The 17,443-nt window shown below is 37.4% G+C and overlaps 1 protein-coding gene across 10 annotated transcripts in view; it reads left to right on the top strand.

Annotated features, from left to right (window-relative positions):
* The window catches only part of LOC114161983 (chloride channel protein 2-like), a 141,032-nt gene that overhangs the window by 68,135 nt on the left and 55,454 nt on the right, over nucleotides 1-17,443 (top strand). For 8 of the 10 annotated variants that reach the window (XM_028045725.1, XM_028045724.1, XM_028045722.1 and 5 more), the window contains exons 2-3: nucleotides 1,100-1,235; nucleotides 11,170-11,220. In XM_028045725.1, coding sequence (XP_027901526.1) covers nucleotides 1,100-1,235; nucleotides 11,170-11,220 — 187 coding nt within the window. The remainder of the gene's footprint in view (nucleotides 1-1,099; nucleotides 1,236-11,169; nucleotides 11,221-17,443) is intronic. The other 2 variants (XM_028045727.1, XM_028045729.1) reach the window with 1 other exon arrangement.

Genomic DNA, 17,443 nt, shown 5'->3' with positions numbered 1-17,443 from the left:
TCAAAAGTGCTGATGGAAAAAATCAGCCCTTTTTTTAGTGCCAGTTGTATGAAAACTAATAGTTTATACAAACTCCCCTAACCATAAAGCTTCTCAAGCTGCTCCCACCCTTTTTCATTGAGAACTTCTTTCATTGAGAACCACACAACATTTTGCATGTAGGCCTAGAACCTTTTTATGATCAATTTTTATTATTTTATTTTTAGTTTGAATAGTTCTCTGTTAATGTTCAAAGTGTGAGACCCAACTCCTGCTCTACACCTCTCTTGTCTGCTGTGTTCCTTGGTCTTTCCTAAACTAATGTTCTCAACAAATCTTCAAGGAACATCTCTTGAATACTGATGAATTATAATTTGGTTGTGATGTGAGCAATTTCCAAAAGGTATGAAAACTTTTGCAAGACATTATTTGATAAAACTTTCTATTTGGCTTTCTTGGCGCTAATGTGAGCCTGTGTGAACTCTTTGAAAAAAGGCTCTTGTTATGGGTGGCCAATCAGTTATCTTGTTCCGTTCTAATGATAAAGAATGTTTTGGAGGAATAGTATGTAAAACTGGGTTCTTCCTGTTTCTTGTACTGCTGACTCAACACTCTGTATGTGAACATGTAATACTTTTTGTGGTGAGATATTTTCCGATAATTTATCTTCTGGCCAGTGTAAATGGCAGAGTACATGTTGAGGTTTGCCCTGTATGAAGTCTGTAAGATGGTGCTGAATTTTATGAATCAAGTAGAAATAAACACTCAAAGTGAGGGAAGCACACAGTGAGAGTAATGTATGAGTTTTATAGGAAGATCTAGGTAAAAACATGTTTTTCTTTAACCAACTATAAAGATGTAATACTTTCAAAGAATTAAACATTTACTCTAGTGTTATATGATGGCCACAAGCTCCTGACTGTGAGAAGTTTACCATCAATACTCTATCACATCACATATTGGGTCCACTCCACACTTGAGCAAAAAACTGATTAATACCAATGATGGTTCCAGTAATAGACTACATCACTAAAATTAGGAGTTTCTGCATCCTGGGCTTTATACTAATGGATATGTACATTCATCTCAGGGCTAAATGTGTCACTTTTCTCCTCTGTAGATGTATGGGCGTTACACCCAGGAACTCGGGGTGTACGCCAAAGAGGAGGCGGCCCGGCTGAGGGAGAGCGGGCAGAGGCGCAGCAGGACCCTGGACCTGCTAGAGTACGACAAGGGACGCTGCGCCAAGTGCCGCAGTAAGTACAAGCAAGCAACTCCTATTAGTCAGAATGTGGTCCATCTGAAGCTGCAGAAGTAATCTTTAAATTCAAAGTAAGTGTCATAGCTTTTATCTACAGATGTATTTTTTTCCCTTTTGGATTGATTCTTATCAGGGTCTTCACATCTGCACCTGTAGGACGTAGCTGCTCTGACTATCATGTTTCAGAGTGTTCGATAATCAGGTCTGCAGTGCAAAAGTGAGTGGCCTTCACAACTGAAAAAGGTCATTTAACATCATACTTAAGATGAGCTGTCAGTCCAGTGATTGGACCACTCTTAATAAGATTCAGACCTCTGACTGCAATAATGTCATTAAGGGTTTGTCATGAAGGCCTTTTAATTTCAACCTGGCTCCTCTTTTTAATTAGTTATTGTCTTCCAGTGTCAATATTACAGGATATTAATTTTTTTTTAAACCATTTATTAAAAAAATGTGAGTCAAAAGTGTGTGTAAACACAGATTAGAGCGTAGATCTGACACTACGTATGCCTAATCAACCATTGTGATGCAGCTCTCATCACTGCCTGATTGTTTTCATTACTTTGGTGACAGAAATACAATGCTGGAACCTCCTTTTTTGAGTCTGAACTGGATGTGGTTCTCAATGCTCAATTGCTAAGGAAGCTCAGGCTGTCCCGGACAACAGATCAGAAAGCTATAAATTAAGCAGCATCAGACAATCATCATAACAAGAATTTCTTCTTCATTGTCTGTCAGCATCACGTGAACTTTCAGAGCCATGCAGTGAACAGGGGATTCACGTGAATCGTCCTTCAACTTTCTGTGGTTTGTTAGTAGTGAAAACAAGGGTGTGTGTATGAGAGCAAGTGTGTGTGGCTGAGTTACAAAATGAGGTGAGATAAAGCAGAACACAACAGGAAAATATGGGCTGTTAACAGGAGTTGGAGGAATTCTTTGAGATTCATGTGGCAGATGAGAAAAGGCTTCTGATTTCACCTAACTCGATAACTCTGGAGTGTTCCTCACTGGTATGTCTAACTTTTAAGACAAAACACACACTGTCCAACTAGCCCTACAAGATGTAGAATCTGGAATATTTCTCTTCTGTTATGAAATAATTTATTGTACCCCAAAAATTTAACCCTTCAGCATCATCAAGACGTTGTTCAGTTTAGAGCTAATATCAATCGTCAATGTCAAGTTTCAAAAACTGCACCCAAGTGTTGTACAAAGATAATAACACAATAAAATAAACTGATGAAAGAGAAAATAAAACTAAAACATCACAACAGAAAAGTTAGCATATCAGGTCTCAATTAAATGCTAATGAATAACAATATGTTTCAAGAAGCGTTTTAAAATGACCCAGACTGTACTCAGCTCTGATCTGGATTAGGAGCAACAACGGAGAAAGCCTGATCGCATTTGTGTCAAGTGTGTTGCCCTTTAACTGATCTCGCCTCGTTTTGCTAATTTCTGTTCTAAATAAGAAATCCCAGTTTTCCAGTATATACAACTCATCAGCCTGGTGTCACTTCTCATTCTGTGACAGCAGAGAGCCCTCTAGTGTCGCCAAAGCATAACTGCAGGCAACTTGATCACCGTTTTTCCTGGCAGCTGATGAATCAGTCTTCCATTACTTCACCAGCTCTTGTACTCTTCAGATCGATCAGAACACCAGTAGAGGTGCCAGTGATTCAATTGATTAGCTCAGCAGGCCGCCGCAATTATGAGAGATGTTGTTTGGACAGCAGTTCAGCCTTATGCTCACTTGTATGCCTGCAGGAAAAAATGGCACATATGAACACACAGCAAGGGAGAGCCATTAAACATGCTGTAGAGGATGAAAGTACTTGGGAATCTGACACATTCAGACACTTTGTCATTTTATGTGCTTTATGGCTGCAGAAAATGTGTTGAGTGTGTACAAACAAAAAGAAACACACTGCTTACAGGTGGCCCATATGTATCTATATTTTATTCATAACACACACTCGCATCTTGCTCATTTGTTGCGGTATAATGATGCTGAATGCTGCAGCCAACGGCATTATCAACATGTCATCAGCCATCTCTGTCCCCAAGGAGGCTGTCATTTTTTCAGCTGCCTACAGTGTATGAGAGAGAGATAGAAAGAGAGAGTGGGGCTGTACAAGCTGTACCAGCCCCACTCCAGATATTCTTCTCAGTAAAACGCAGTGACAGCGGAGCAGCTTGAGCAGCAGGTATCATGTCTGTAGTTATTGCCAACGGTGTTGCAGATTGTCGATAAGTTACAGCTGACTCGTGGCAGTTCAGACGACTATTGTTTGTTGATATGTAAACATGATCAGTTTGGATATTGTTATTTTGAAGAAATAAATAAGAATATTCTGACTATTAGCCGCTGCTAATCAAAGAACTTGGCTTTTCAAGTGTTAAAGCAACAAGTCTAGAGTTTTCAGTGAAATTAGTCAATAGCTTTATAATATTGATTGTCAATAAAACATCATATCTTGGTTAACTTTTCTATTTAGTTTCTTTTCCAAATTCCATACTTTGGAGTTTGATTCCAAATTCCAAAATTTATTCTCTATACACGGAACACTTTTTATCCTTTACTAGCTGACTACTGTGGAAATGGCTGCCATAAAGTCTTCATAAACTTTTATATATGCTTATGTCCAAGTTTTATGTTTGGCCCATTTTGTTTTCAAAATAAAATTGACTTTTTTTTTTCCATTTACTACATCTTGTGTTGTGCAATTTTTTTCCTTTTGTTTTCTTTGCAAAAAAAAAAATGTTTTCACATATCTAAGCTATCAAATTAGGCACACAGTAACTGATCAGAAAACATATTCTGTTTTTCTTTTTTTTGTCTGCCTTTATTTCTGGATGCAACAACAAGCACACCACTGAACTGCACCAGTAATTGAGTATAATGATGATTTAAGGTTAATGATTTTGAATCTATCTGAGCATAACATTTTGCTTTATTTGGTTTCACTCTGTAATTTCAATTTCCTTGAGTTGCTGTATCCATTGTATCTTGAACCTGCAAACCAAATGGCCCAAATTTCACCTGTAAATCCTTCAAGTTCTTCATTTAAAGTTCAGCTTCCCTTGTCCCACTGGTTGCACCCCACATCTTTCATTCCCTTACAAGATTGGGTTCAGTCTTGCATCAGCAGCTGTGGCTGCTCCTTTGACCTTTACAAGGCTACAGAAAAGCTGAGTTGGTCTTTTTTTTCAGGAAACTGTTAATTTGTTCAAGACCAAACAAGCAGAAAGCTGTGAGCTTGTTAAGATTAGCAAGATGCACAGCTGCAACTCTAGATTCTAAAATTATCAAGTAATATGTCTGTTCTCTTCTCACATGAGTGTTGTGCAATTCAGTTTTAATTTCATAACGCAATTTTTTTTTAATTTGCTAGAATCCAATTTGATTCTTATTGAGCCAATAATGTATTATGATGTAGTGACTTGTGAGGAGGATTTATTGTTATATCCCTCATTTTACCATTTTCATGCCACATAGCGTTCCTTCTTCCCTTGTAGCTATCTCAGGTTTTCTAACATGCTTTCAAACGTTTTACAGCAACAAGCTGCAACAGAAACATTCAATCAGTTGAATGTTTGACTTGCAGAGCACAGTTATTCACAACAAATCTTCTTGAGGCAGAGAGAAAACAGGTAGAACTTCCATCCATCCATTGTTTTCATTGTAAGTACAGTTTATATTAAACAAAAACTAATTCAAGTTCTCATTCACTTCTTCCTAAATAAACCCAATTCAAGAAACGTAGTGTAATGAAGTAAAGTGAATCTATAAATATCCTGATTAGATCAATGCATTTTAATTCAGTTTATCAGTCTTTATATAATTCCTGATTGTCAAATAGGTAAGAGGGAGAAGAAAACAAAGATTAAATGCAGTCTTTCCTGTAGTCCTTCATTTTTAGTGTGCATGGGATGAAGTGTCATGGTGGAGACTAGACCCTGAGCAGAACCAGACACAGGAAGGGTAGCCATCTGCCTCCATCAGCTGGGGGTTAAAGGACACACACTCTGTTAAATAAAGTCATTCATACATGCTGTTCAGTAAATGGTCCTATGAAAGTTGATCAAGTTTTTATATCCTCAGATTGAACTTTGTAAAATATAAATATATAATTTTTTTTATTATTCTTTCATGTTGAGAAATGTTCAGATATATTCTTTAAAGGGGTCATATTATGTAAAACTTCTAAAAGGAGTGCAAGCATAAATCCCAAACTGTCTTCTGTCAATAAGTTAATGTTTTTTGGTGTCTGGAGACACAATCGGAGTGGAGCTGGTCAGCAGGTTTTACCACTTTATGAGCTGTACAATGGCTGCTGGAAAAGTCAAGTGTTGTTGACATCCAGGAATGGTTGCTGCTACTTGATGGTTGTGCAGGAGTCTCGCAAGGGTCAGAGATGTACCATTTGTTTTTCAACCATTTTGCCATGTATATATGAAGTTCTCATACAAGTATTGGGGGATGCAGCCAACAGCAGTTTATTTGCATAAAAATGCCAATAGGCCCTAAATCAGCTCATTCCAAAAGGAACTTAAAATGAATGGTCTTTATGCAAAAAATATAATTAATATTTTTTGTGTAGGTCATAGACAATAGTCCCTCTTTTAAGGTTATTTTATGGCTTTAGATATAAATACAGATTGATCTTTTTCGCAAAACTTAATTCTTTCCTGGTTAATTCAAAGCACAAATAATGAAGCATTTCTTTGTGCTATTAAGTGAAAGTTTTCCCTTAAAACAGTCTGGCCTCATTAAACCCGACAGTAACTCTGAGCTGCAAAGCTGAATGATTTTCATCCCCCTCAATGCCTCCATTTGGAGAGCATAAATAGAAAAACAAGTGCCGCAGGAGTGAGCATATGGTATTTTCACCAACTGTTGGCTGTTCAACCAGCCGGTGCAGTCTGTGGGGAAAGGCTTGTTGCTGTGTGTGTATTGGTCAGCAGGGGGCGGCGTTGAACTTTACAGGGCTGCATTGTGACGGAGGCAGCAGGCGGATGAGCTCTGGCAGAGATGAAAAGTGGACTTCATGGAGGAAGAGGGATCCTGGCAGGGCTTCTCTTCCTCTGCGGAGGAGTTTTTTATTTGTGTGTGTCTGAGTATAATCTCTGGGCATTCAGGAGCATCCTGTCAGCTTTCCTGTTCACACTACATCAATGGATCCTTCACAAATACTGTATGAATTTAGATATTATTCTACATTTTGTGAAGAGATTAATCTTAAAGGGATGGCCGTATTTATCTGAGAAAATCTTTCAGTTTGAAAATCAGATGTGACTTTTTGTACTTTGGTTCTAAAGGTGGAAGACATGAAATTCCGAAGATACCAGGAAAAAATAGGTCCATACACAAAAGGTATAATCATTGCCGTAGAATGTAACTCACCGTGACGCCACAATTGAAATCCCAGGTAGGCTTTCTTTAGTGAGAGGATTATACTTGCCAAGACAAATCCACATCAGCTTCAGTTTGTTTTCTTTCTTATATATATACAGTATATATATATATACAGGGGTTATATATTATATATCATATATATATGTATATATATAGTATGTGTGTGTGTATATATATATATATATATATATATATATATATAATATTAATTTTTCTTGTAAAAGAAAAGATGCCATTTAAAATCAGTTAGTCAAGGTTCTGAGGTTTTAAGGCATGATGATCTTTAACAAAAACCTGGTTTCAAGGTGTAACTGTGCTAAATTAAACCTTGAACAAAAAAGTGCCACATGATCTAAGAGAATTTAAAGCAGAAAACCAACTATTCTTTCCGTTGCTTAAATAACATTGTTTTCTGTAACCTTAATGTTATTCACAGAACAGTGGTTCCCATACTCCTGCTTCTAACCCACAAAATACCGGTAAGCAAGGACACAAGACAAATAATTTTAGTGTGTTAAATAGCTGTAAAGAATTGACTGGGGCAATTGGGTAAAACTGATGAAAGGATACATTTTGTGACAATAAAACCATTTGAAAATAGTTAAGGTTGTCAATTAAAGTGAAGATTCATTTTTTAATAAGACTGTACTAAAATTTGAGAATAAAAAATGTTTGCAATACTTCAAAGTTGTTTTGATATAAAATACAGTCCATCATAGTCAGTTCAGATGTTACAATATCTTCTCCTCTCCTCAGAGGGAATTCTGCAACACAAAATCTGAATGAAATGTCTGCTTGTGTGCAGCTAATTTTGCTCCTGTAGCAGTGGTGTTTACATTTGGCTTCAAGTTGTTTGTGGCAAGTTAAGATGTTAAAAATGCTGACAAACCTTCGCTTCAGTCCTTCTTTCTTCCTCCATCAACTTTGTAATTAAATAAGGAACTTCAAAACTCCTTAAAAAGCAAACATTAAAAAGTGACACCAAAACAAACCAGGCGAACTTCCAGCTACCACTAAAGTTGCACACCAGACTGTAACTTTTAGCCAAAGTGTTCTTTCCGGTAAGATAAAGCTTTCTTTTATCTAACTGACTGGCTTATTTTAATATCAGAAACCAACAGATTATGCATAAACAAACAACTTATAGCCAACTGTCTATTTATCCCCCCCTTCATGTTCATTACTTTGTACGCATTGCTGCAGAGAGATTTGTAAGCATGTGAGAGTCTACATGAAGAATCCTTTCTCAGGCTAGTTGTTCACTGTGCCCCTCTTCCATGCTCAGCCTCCCAGGGGCAACACACTCTAACACACAGTAGTAATACAGTTGAACACTTCAAGCTTTGTAATCATTTGTCTGTTTTAAGATTTTCGGTCTGTAGTAATCATGACTTATCAACGATAGTCCATGGAAGGAAAGATGTTCAACAAGCACTGGGGTCATAGATGAGGCTTAAATGGATCCACTACTTGAACATATTGGCCTAAATATATTGTAATTTTCCTACTAAACTGAAAAAGTTGTTTGTGAAACATAAAATGCATAATTATAAATGTAAAAATATTCATTCTTATTGTATTTTTAACCGAGATTGTTATTTTTTTTTTTACCTGTGGATAGCATGCCACTTAGGTTGTAGTGGACTCAAGCCTTTAAAAAAAACAATGCGAGACATCAAGGTGATGCAGGCGGCCTATAAAACGTTTAGATTAAGGCAAAATGCCTCAAAGTTTTTATGTGGCATTATACGTGTGTATTGTATTGATTTTACTTCTGAAATAAATGTTTCTCAAATGAAGACCTTTTGTTATAACTAATTATTTATCTCTTTTAAAACTCAATTCTAAGAAAGGTTGGCAAATATTCTCATGGCTTATTTTTTTACACTAGGTACGGTACTTGTGTTCAAAATGTCTATTTAGTCGTGATAAAAATTAGGAGACTACACACAGCCTGTTTTTTTATTTAGTATCAGTTTTAACAGCACTGTTCATTCAAATAACCCAACAAAAACTGGAGAAAAAAAAAAGAACTGTAGATTTTTCTGTAAAATATAATTAAAAACAACTTTTGGTGAGGAACAAATTTGAACACCCCCACACATTTAAATGGTTGAAAATACACAAGTTTGTACTCAAATTTAGTTTGTTTTCCTCCTTGATGAAGTGAGAGTAAGGTCTTGAAAGAACTGTCTGAGGCCTTTAGAGAGAAGATTGTATCAGGTTAGTCTTGTGATTTAAAGCGGACTAAAGGAATTATAAATCAACTATTCAACTATGTGAAAAATAGTCTACAGTACAAGGAGAGAAACAACTGCTAACGTGGCCAAGGCTGAAAGTCCAAGCATGTTCACTCTGAAAGCAGACCCAAAGTGGGGAATGGTTAAATTACTGGGAAAACACTCTGTTGGACAATCAAAATCTGTTTCCTCAAAGACTGTTGTGTTTGAGCATGCTGCAGGGAACCTATCCCGATTACATTACATGGTGCTGCAAACAGCATTTTGACTCTGACTTTCAACAAGTATAATCTTCCGATGGCGTAATCAGAGGTTAGACCATCCATCCCAACAGTCGTCACCAGAGAGACTCACTGGGTCGCCAAAGTCATTGAGTTTCTAAAGCCACTGGGAGCTGTTTTAAAGAATAATGCTGCACCCTGGTCGAATTCCTCACAGTCTGTCGAAACACTCTGAAAAATGCAGGACTCTGAGGGTGAATAATGAGGGAGAGCAGGGTAAGATGAAGCATGCAGCCATGAGGAAGGGTGGTGTATGGATTGTTCCTTTAACTTAATAATAAAGTAGTGAAGGAATAATTGATCTCAAGTTTAACCAGATTCATTTAGATTTTTGAGCAACTTCTGGAAATATTTTTTGTATCATGGTGTTGAGCGTAAACTGCAGTATTACCTAGTCTTACAGTTGGCAAGAGTTACAGTGAAAACAAATTGCCTTGATGAAGTGCAGTTTGGGCCACAGATCAGAGTTACTGCAGTTTTCCAATGTGGCGCAGAGGTTACTGTAAATCACTTACCTCATTGCTGATGGGCTTTACTGCAGCTGCTCCACCATAAACGGTGGAGTTTTATTAATGCCGTGATTAATTTTTATGTGTTTGGATTGTGATATCAGCACATGCTTTATACAGGGCAACTCCTCGCCGTAAAACTGAGGCTTATTGGTCAAAGGCCACAAAGAACTTAGATGTTACTTTGCTACTAACTTTTTAAAGTCTAGTTTCAAACTTGTTCTATCTGTTGTATGCCTCATTTCGTAACCTTTCCCTGCTAATCTGATTTGTTGTATTAAATCTTTGCTTCATCTTCCTGATCTCAGTTATTTTAATCTCACTTTCCTTCTTTTTCCAACCTCTCTGACCTCTCCTTCACTTTTTCTTGTTTGCTCTTGCCACTCAGCTCTCTTCACTTCCCTCTTGGATGACAATCCATCAGCTTTTCTTATCCCTCCTCTTAGGCTGTGTGCAAGCTGAAACATAAGGGTTACTGTGCGCCTTCTGCTCCATTCATTTGAGCCCCATGTTTTGAGTTATTACTCTCTAATCCTCAGTGAGACCAGAGCCTGTCCACAACTCACTTTCCCCCCATACCTTACTGATTTGTTTCCAAACTGGGCTGAAAGGTGCAAACTTTTTATCCTTTTCATTTATTTTTTCATATTTGTGATGCCAGAGGGAGACATAGTCTGAGGTTAGGGTCCTTATACATTAATTTACAAGTAATAGGTTTGGTGTATTTTGCATCAATAATAACTGCGTTGTGATGATCTGAAATTGTGAAGGACTGGAGCGCAGCCAGCCACTAGAGGGTGATCAAAACAGCTTTCACATTTATTCATTTATTTGCTCAGGTATTCACAAAAATAACATGGATTGCATGACTTTTTAATACTTCAGTATTTGTATAGGTGCTCCAGTTGCTTGCAAAATCATTCATACACCTAGAACTTGCATTAAATCAAAAATATCAATATTTAGTTCATTAGTTTTATAATGGACCAACACATTCCCAATTTGGAATGTGTGGCAAGACTTAAACATTTTTTCTCACATTCTTTCTATTTAATCTAACTGCACTTGTGCAATTTTCCACCAAAGCACTTACTGGTGTATTTGCTGTGAAGCATGATTCCAATAATATTGACTTTGAAAACCAAACCATGCCACATTTACAGGTTTTTGTTAATAAAAAGGGAATATGTGTCCCTTTCTTTCAACCTCACAATTATGCATCGCAAGGACGCCAATGACATAATTATCTCTTGCCCCTGTTCGCCCCACATTGCCTCACCACTCTTTTCTGTTACCTTGTTCATTTGTTAAACTGCTGCATGTGAACAGGGCCTACATCCATCACAAAGTAATGATCTTATGTACTTAACTTTTTTTCCTGAAGTGATGAAATGAAAAATGGAGTTTTGGAGAGAGAAAACAAATGCACATACCCAAGCTGTGCATTGTGTAACAATTTCATATGGTTTTTGTTCTCCAGGGTCAGGGTATCCGTATGTTCTGGAGGCCCCAGCCCAGGATTTTATCTCTGGTAAACAAACAACAAAATGTATAACCCCCAGCTTTCCTTCATCAACTAAAATCAAACCCTCAATTTCACCTCTCTATTACTACAGCTGCGGTACTACTTCATCAATAATATGTAATAAATGGTCATTAAGTGTTTCTGCACTGCTGTAATGCTTCCAAACAGTTTCCAGTGCTTTGTGATGTCTTAATCCACCCACCATTAATATCAGAAAAAGCTCTGCAGACTCAAACTCCAGTGATTGTCTCAGTGCAATAAAGTTTCAAAACAGCTCTGTGAAACACACAACATTATACATTTACAACTTTTGGCTTCTTATTAATCAACAACCAACAGGAAAATACCCCAGTGTGCTTAACATTGCTATTTTGCTGTATCAGTAAAGACTAACTCCACCAGCCTGGCCTTATTACCACTCGCCTCCAGCCCTAATGTGTAGTCGGAAACAATGTCTTGATATAGATGTGTGTGTGTGTGCGCGTGTTTGTTTGTAATACCTTGTGGAGACCATTTTCCTGACACATACTACATTGTGGGGCCCCACTGCTCCTTGTGGGGACCGAAGCCTGGTTACCACAAGGGGAAATGCTGTTTTTGGGTCAGGATTTAGGACTAAGGTATGAATTAAGTGTTGGTTAGGGTTAGGTATGTAATGGATAGGGTTAGGGTTAGCATAAGGGTAAGGTTTAGGCTGTAGAAATGATTGGAAGTTGATGGGAAGTCGCCTCAAAGATAGCCATTCAAACAGGTGTGCATGTGATTTAAATGTAAGATTAACACAAAGTAGTGCATTTTTATGAAGAGGAAGATGTCTAAAACCTCAGATGTGCGTTTGTTTTCAGCCTATCTAAGTCAGTACCTTGCTAAATCAACTTTCTAGAGAAAACCAACAGAAGGTTTTCTGGAGTATGTCTCAATCAGCTTTGCAGGTCTTGAAGCAAATTTTTTGCTCATCCTTCTTTGAAAAAAAAAAAAGACTTGACCTCAGTCAAACTGAATTTGGGCATCTGTGCACATCAGTTTTCAAATCTTGTTCAGATTAACAATTAGGTTTTAAATTTGACCTAATTGAGGTTCTAATTCAGCATCATAGCCCTGGATGTAAGTTTTGGGCTGTTGACTTGCTGGTGGGTGGACCTCTCGGGTTTACGGTTGAGCAATGTTCTGCATATCCAGGATATGTTTGTTTTCCTTTTCCCCTCCTGTTTTAGTTGTGTTTAGGTCATCATATATATCGTGCAGTTTGTAAATTCAAATGTGTTTCTACTTTATTCTTTTATGTATGAGCAAAGAGAACATGGTGAATACATAGGCTATGCATTTTCTTGTCACTTTTGAAAGATAGTGCAGATACTGGGTGTGCCATAGTTTTGCTCTGAGGCTTGGTACGGTAGGTTGTGAAAATGTAAATCAGCACACTTCAATGTCTGCAGAGGACTGCAGAACAAAAGTGCTGAGTCTGCAGTAGAGAGTGTGTGTTTGTGATGAGAAGGCGGGGCAAGAAAAGGGCAAACTATAGTGGAATAGAAAGCTGGAGAAATGAATGGATGCAACGCTGTAATGAAAGCATGATTTGAAATGGAAAGAGGTGGAAAAGTTAACACAGGAAATGGAAGTAAAGAGATGAGTGGAGGAGTTGATTTCAGAAGTCTGGAGAGGAGATTGATGAAATGAATCACGATGAAAAGAAGAGAGAGAATAAAAACAAGAGTTGGGGAGAGTCTGCAATCCATCCTGTGAGTTTTGGTTCACTAGGCTGGAGTGCAGGAAATGAAACGACTTCTTCATTTTGATCTCACTGAACGTGTCATACTCACAAGAGGGAGATTAGCAATTGTTTAATTATTCAGGCTACACATACACAAATCTGCCCAGATTTCCATAGTTAAAAAACCTCAAGTACTTCATGGAGTTTCCTTCTGACATCAGGAAGGAAACCTGTCAGTTTTCCAATTGTTGAGATACTGTTTTAATACAATTTCTAAATGATCTGTAAATCAGTTTTCTTTTCTCTAAGGTTGTATCTTGTACAAGACATTGATCTCCAATTACAGTAAATGGCAAATAGCTTGCATTTGTACAGCACTTTACATGACGGAAGAGTGCTCTACGTTCACATTCTGTTTGCAGCATCAAGAATAAGTTTGGTCCAGTGATTCATCTTCAAATCATAACTTGAAAATTTTAAATTAAATTGGCTGCAAACATGCAATAAAATTAATTGACAACTGCATATAGTTGATTTGTGCCTTTTTACTTTCTATTTATTGATCTTTAGCAAATCACCATCCCTGGAGCAAAGACAGCCTCAGAAATCAAAGGGTCAGTGTGAAGTTGGTTGTTATTGTCATTTTCGTAGACTTGGAGGAGACAGAAGAAAAGTGACTTCATGGAAAGATGGAAAAAAGACTCTTATTCATTCATTAAGGGTGGTGTAAGGGCCATTGTATTGATTTTGTGTTTATGTGGGACTGACAGTTAAAAATCAATGCTCCTGACTCTCTATAGAAAATCAGAAATATCCATTTAAGTGTTTAAATAAAATGGTTTTCTGTCATACCCCTTCATAAAACTAAGTGTAACAAAATGCCTTAAGAATAAACTAATTAGTAAATAGAGACCATTTGTTTGCAGTTAAATATTTGTATTCCAAGAGTTTGAAAATTTCAAGCAGATATCTGAAAACAGATTATGACATAACAGCAGACAAACAAAGACTTGGCCGCTAACATAAACCGACAGCTCTCCATTTTATTGTTATTGAAGAGCATTGGTCATGAGCTATGTAGGATTAATGGGATGATTACAAATAACTCTAACAATGCTCAAGGCCTAAAAATCAAGGTTTGGTCAACTAAAATAATATTTCCATAGTTTGGATCACTCCCAAAGTACATTACGCAATTGTGTAACTGATAATGGCATCTACAACCTTGACAAAAAATTCATTGATCAGTTCTTGTTATGTGCTGTAAATGTCAGCTTTAAGTCGGTTGTATTGCTCAGCAGTGAACGACATTTAAATTAAGCTTTATTTATTGTGTTTTATAAGCATTCACAAACTGCACACAAAGATCAATAACACTGCAGCTGCATGTGGGCAACAATTTAATGTGAAATAGCAGAGTAGCACTCTACTGGTTCTGTGCTTATTGCTCTTTTTGTTTGGAGATGGGATAATTGTGCTCATTAATAGTTGAATCAATTTGTAATCAAACTCTATTCCTAAGCATTAATTTTGTCCTACTTGACAGACATGAAATGTGAAAGTGGTAGACTCTGAGATGTTAAAGGACATAAAGAAAACTTTGAGCGAACACAGGCAAGAAAACTTTTCTAAAATTTTTGTCATATTTTAGCAGCCGCCTCTGACAAAAGAGGGAGAAAATTCTTAATTCAAAGCAATATTTGAAGGTTTTAACATATTTATGTTCTGAAGTACAATCCCTACTAAATCCTCTCAGCTGTTACTCTGTGTGATTAATCCTTTATTGAGTTATGCCTCTTAGGCATTATTTATTGAATATCTGTGAACGTAGCAAACTTTATTTGGTTTGAAGACATTATGGTACAGTTTCAGACTATAAGCGCTGTAACATTAACGGTTGGACCAGCAGTTTTTCATGCTGACTGTGTCGTCTCTGCCATCGCCTCAGAAGTGATTGAATAGAAAAAAGTCTCAAAGCCACATTTCCTCTTGTGCGACAAACTTGTATTTTTGGAGGCAGATTTTTCTCATAAGAGTACAAGTCACAAAAGTAAATATTAATCATTGAACATTAATCTAACCCTAACCCTAAATTCAGTTTAAAGTTATGCAGAAGTGGTAAGGCACTCCTTAAAAAGCAAAATGAGAACCAAAACTTAGATTATAGCATTTGGTATTTAGCATGTGATAATCCTCCTTTAATGAGAATTTGGATCCAGAGCAGAAACTGTTTATTTCTTGAAAGCATCTTTAATATGTATTGCAAGGCATTTGTCATCCTTGCTCTACTTAAGCTTTAAATTGAGGAAAGACGACCCGGTTTGGTGCGTAGGTTTAATGTTACCCTCCTATACACGACTTAAACACACACCCTAAAGCCTGCAATTAAGGAAAGACACCCAAGCTGTTAATGTATCATAATAAGGTGGTGAATTTGTCCCAGCCTCCGATTTGGTGGTGCATGTGTGTCCGTGTAGACACACCATTCCACCTCATTAAGCAGACATTGTTCTGGAGCCATAAGACTGGTGCCACAACAGTCGTTACTCGGCGAGTGATTGAGTGCGAGACGAGACGCTTTGGGTGCTCGCTGGGGACCGACGCAGTGGCTGCTACAGAACATTTACATGGGCATCCCCTCCCTTTTCATCTCATCTTATTAGGATAGAGAACACATCAACACGAAAGAGGGAGCGGAGGAGGAATGGATAGAGGGATTAATGAATAGACGAGTCAAGAGAACGAGATGTTACAGTTGCAGGGTTCACCGGAATGACTATGGTCTCATTAAGTAGCAGAACAAACATCTACAGATTTGTATTTGTTTTTCTATCTTTATTTCTCTGACATTTCTTTGTTGTCCTTAGCAACCAATTTGTTTTGTAAGCTCTTTCCTTTATTTAGTAATCTCCATTTATGTTGCTTATTTATTTTTTCCCCTGTTCTGCATTGACTCATTTACAGAATTAGTTTATTTTTCACTGAAATCGCATTGATTCTTTGATTTATTTAGGATGAGCTACTGTAGGTCTGGAGGAGTCTTCAAAGAGGCAAACACTCTGAACCAATCTGGGTTCTTGTAGCAAGAGCTTTCATAGAATACTTTCAAACCAATCCATGCTTGTAGTTCCTAAAATCTTATTCAAATCGTTATGTTGAGCTGCTACTGTTTACTGGAACACGAAGACCATATGATGTAAATTTTGTCATCTGTAGCGACCCACTGGGCACATCTAGAGTCGTGTGGAGCTTAGATGTTTGTAAGCATGCGGGTTGTGCAGACGACAGAAATGGCTGGTTAGATCATGAGCAGAGTAAGAAAAAAAATACATGCAGAAGAGATCTACTTTTTAAAATTTGAAGCAAGCGTACAAAAATGATACATTCTGATGAGATCTTTGGTTTTCTTCTTTTGTTTGTGGACATTTTATAAACCTCACATTATCTTCCCCCAATAAGGCTGCAGTAAAAAACAATTTATTTTTGAGTGAAACAGACTTGCTCAAAAATGGTCTGAATAGAAGTGCATGTTTATCCATGAGCACTAAGAGGCTGATGTAACCTTAGAGGTATGTCCAGCCCTTAAACATTGGGGTCCAAAGTCTGTCTTCATGTTCTGTCCTGCAAGTTTTAGATGTTTTCCTGTTTCAGCACACTTTGATCAAAGAAACTTGTTGTGTCTACCACTAGGTGGTGTACGAGAATATGATAGAGAGGAGAGAGAAGAAGAAGAGAGAAGATGGAGGAAAGGAATACTTGATGTTACTGTACTACTGAGCGAGTTATGAATAAAAGCTGTTAAGGGTTCTTTGTCTACTTGAGCTTCTACCTCGTCCTAGCTTCCAAACATAACAGAACTGATAGTTGGCATGTTGCTAGAGAACTTGATAGTATGCTGATGAGCTAATTAAGCCATTGTTTAATTCAAGACCAGAAGAGTAATACATTTCTTGCTCTGAAACCCAATCCAAACTTCTTTTAGTTTTGAGCTCTTTTATTTTGAACTGCTTCTTTTTTACTTGCACTTGGTTAATTTAAAATCTGATGAAAATCACATAGGACAGTGTCTATAAAAATCCTGAAAATAATTTGACAACTTATGAAAAACCTTTAACTTGTGTGTGTGCATGTGTGGACACCGATTGGCGCCAATCATCAGTTTCAGTTGAATCCATCCTGTATCAGTCAGCATTGGCATTTAAAACTCAAATGATCCGAAGGTTGGCGTTTGTCTATCTGTGCTCCTCCTGATCTAATTAAGCAGGTGGTTTTAAACATAGCGAGCCGTTTCTAATTGAATCTATGCCTCGTGCATGAAGCTCCATAATGAATGTGGAGCCACATAGACACGAAGAGGGAGCATGCCTCCTTGCCATGACCGAGCAAAATTGGTGTATTAATGGTCAGCCTTTTAGGCCCTTAGAAGGCTGTCACCTTACATAATACATGAAGGGATGATTTGAATAATTAGGTTTTCAGTGGAAGCAATAATGAGGAATCTGCACCGGTAGTGTTGGT

Source organism: Xiphophorus couchianus, chromosome 18 (assembly GCF_001444195.1).
Source record: "Xiphophorus couchianus chromosome 18, X_couchianus-1.0, whole genome shotgun sequence".
Lineage (NCBI taxonomy): Eukaryota > Metazoa > Chordata > Actinopteri > Cyprinodontiformes > Poeciliidae > Xiphophorus > Xiphophorus couchianus.
This window is presented reverse-complemented; position numbering and strand designations above follow the sequence as displayed.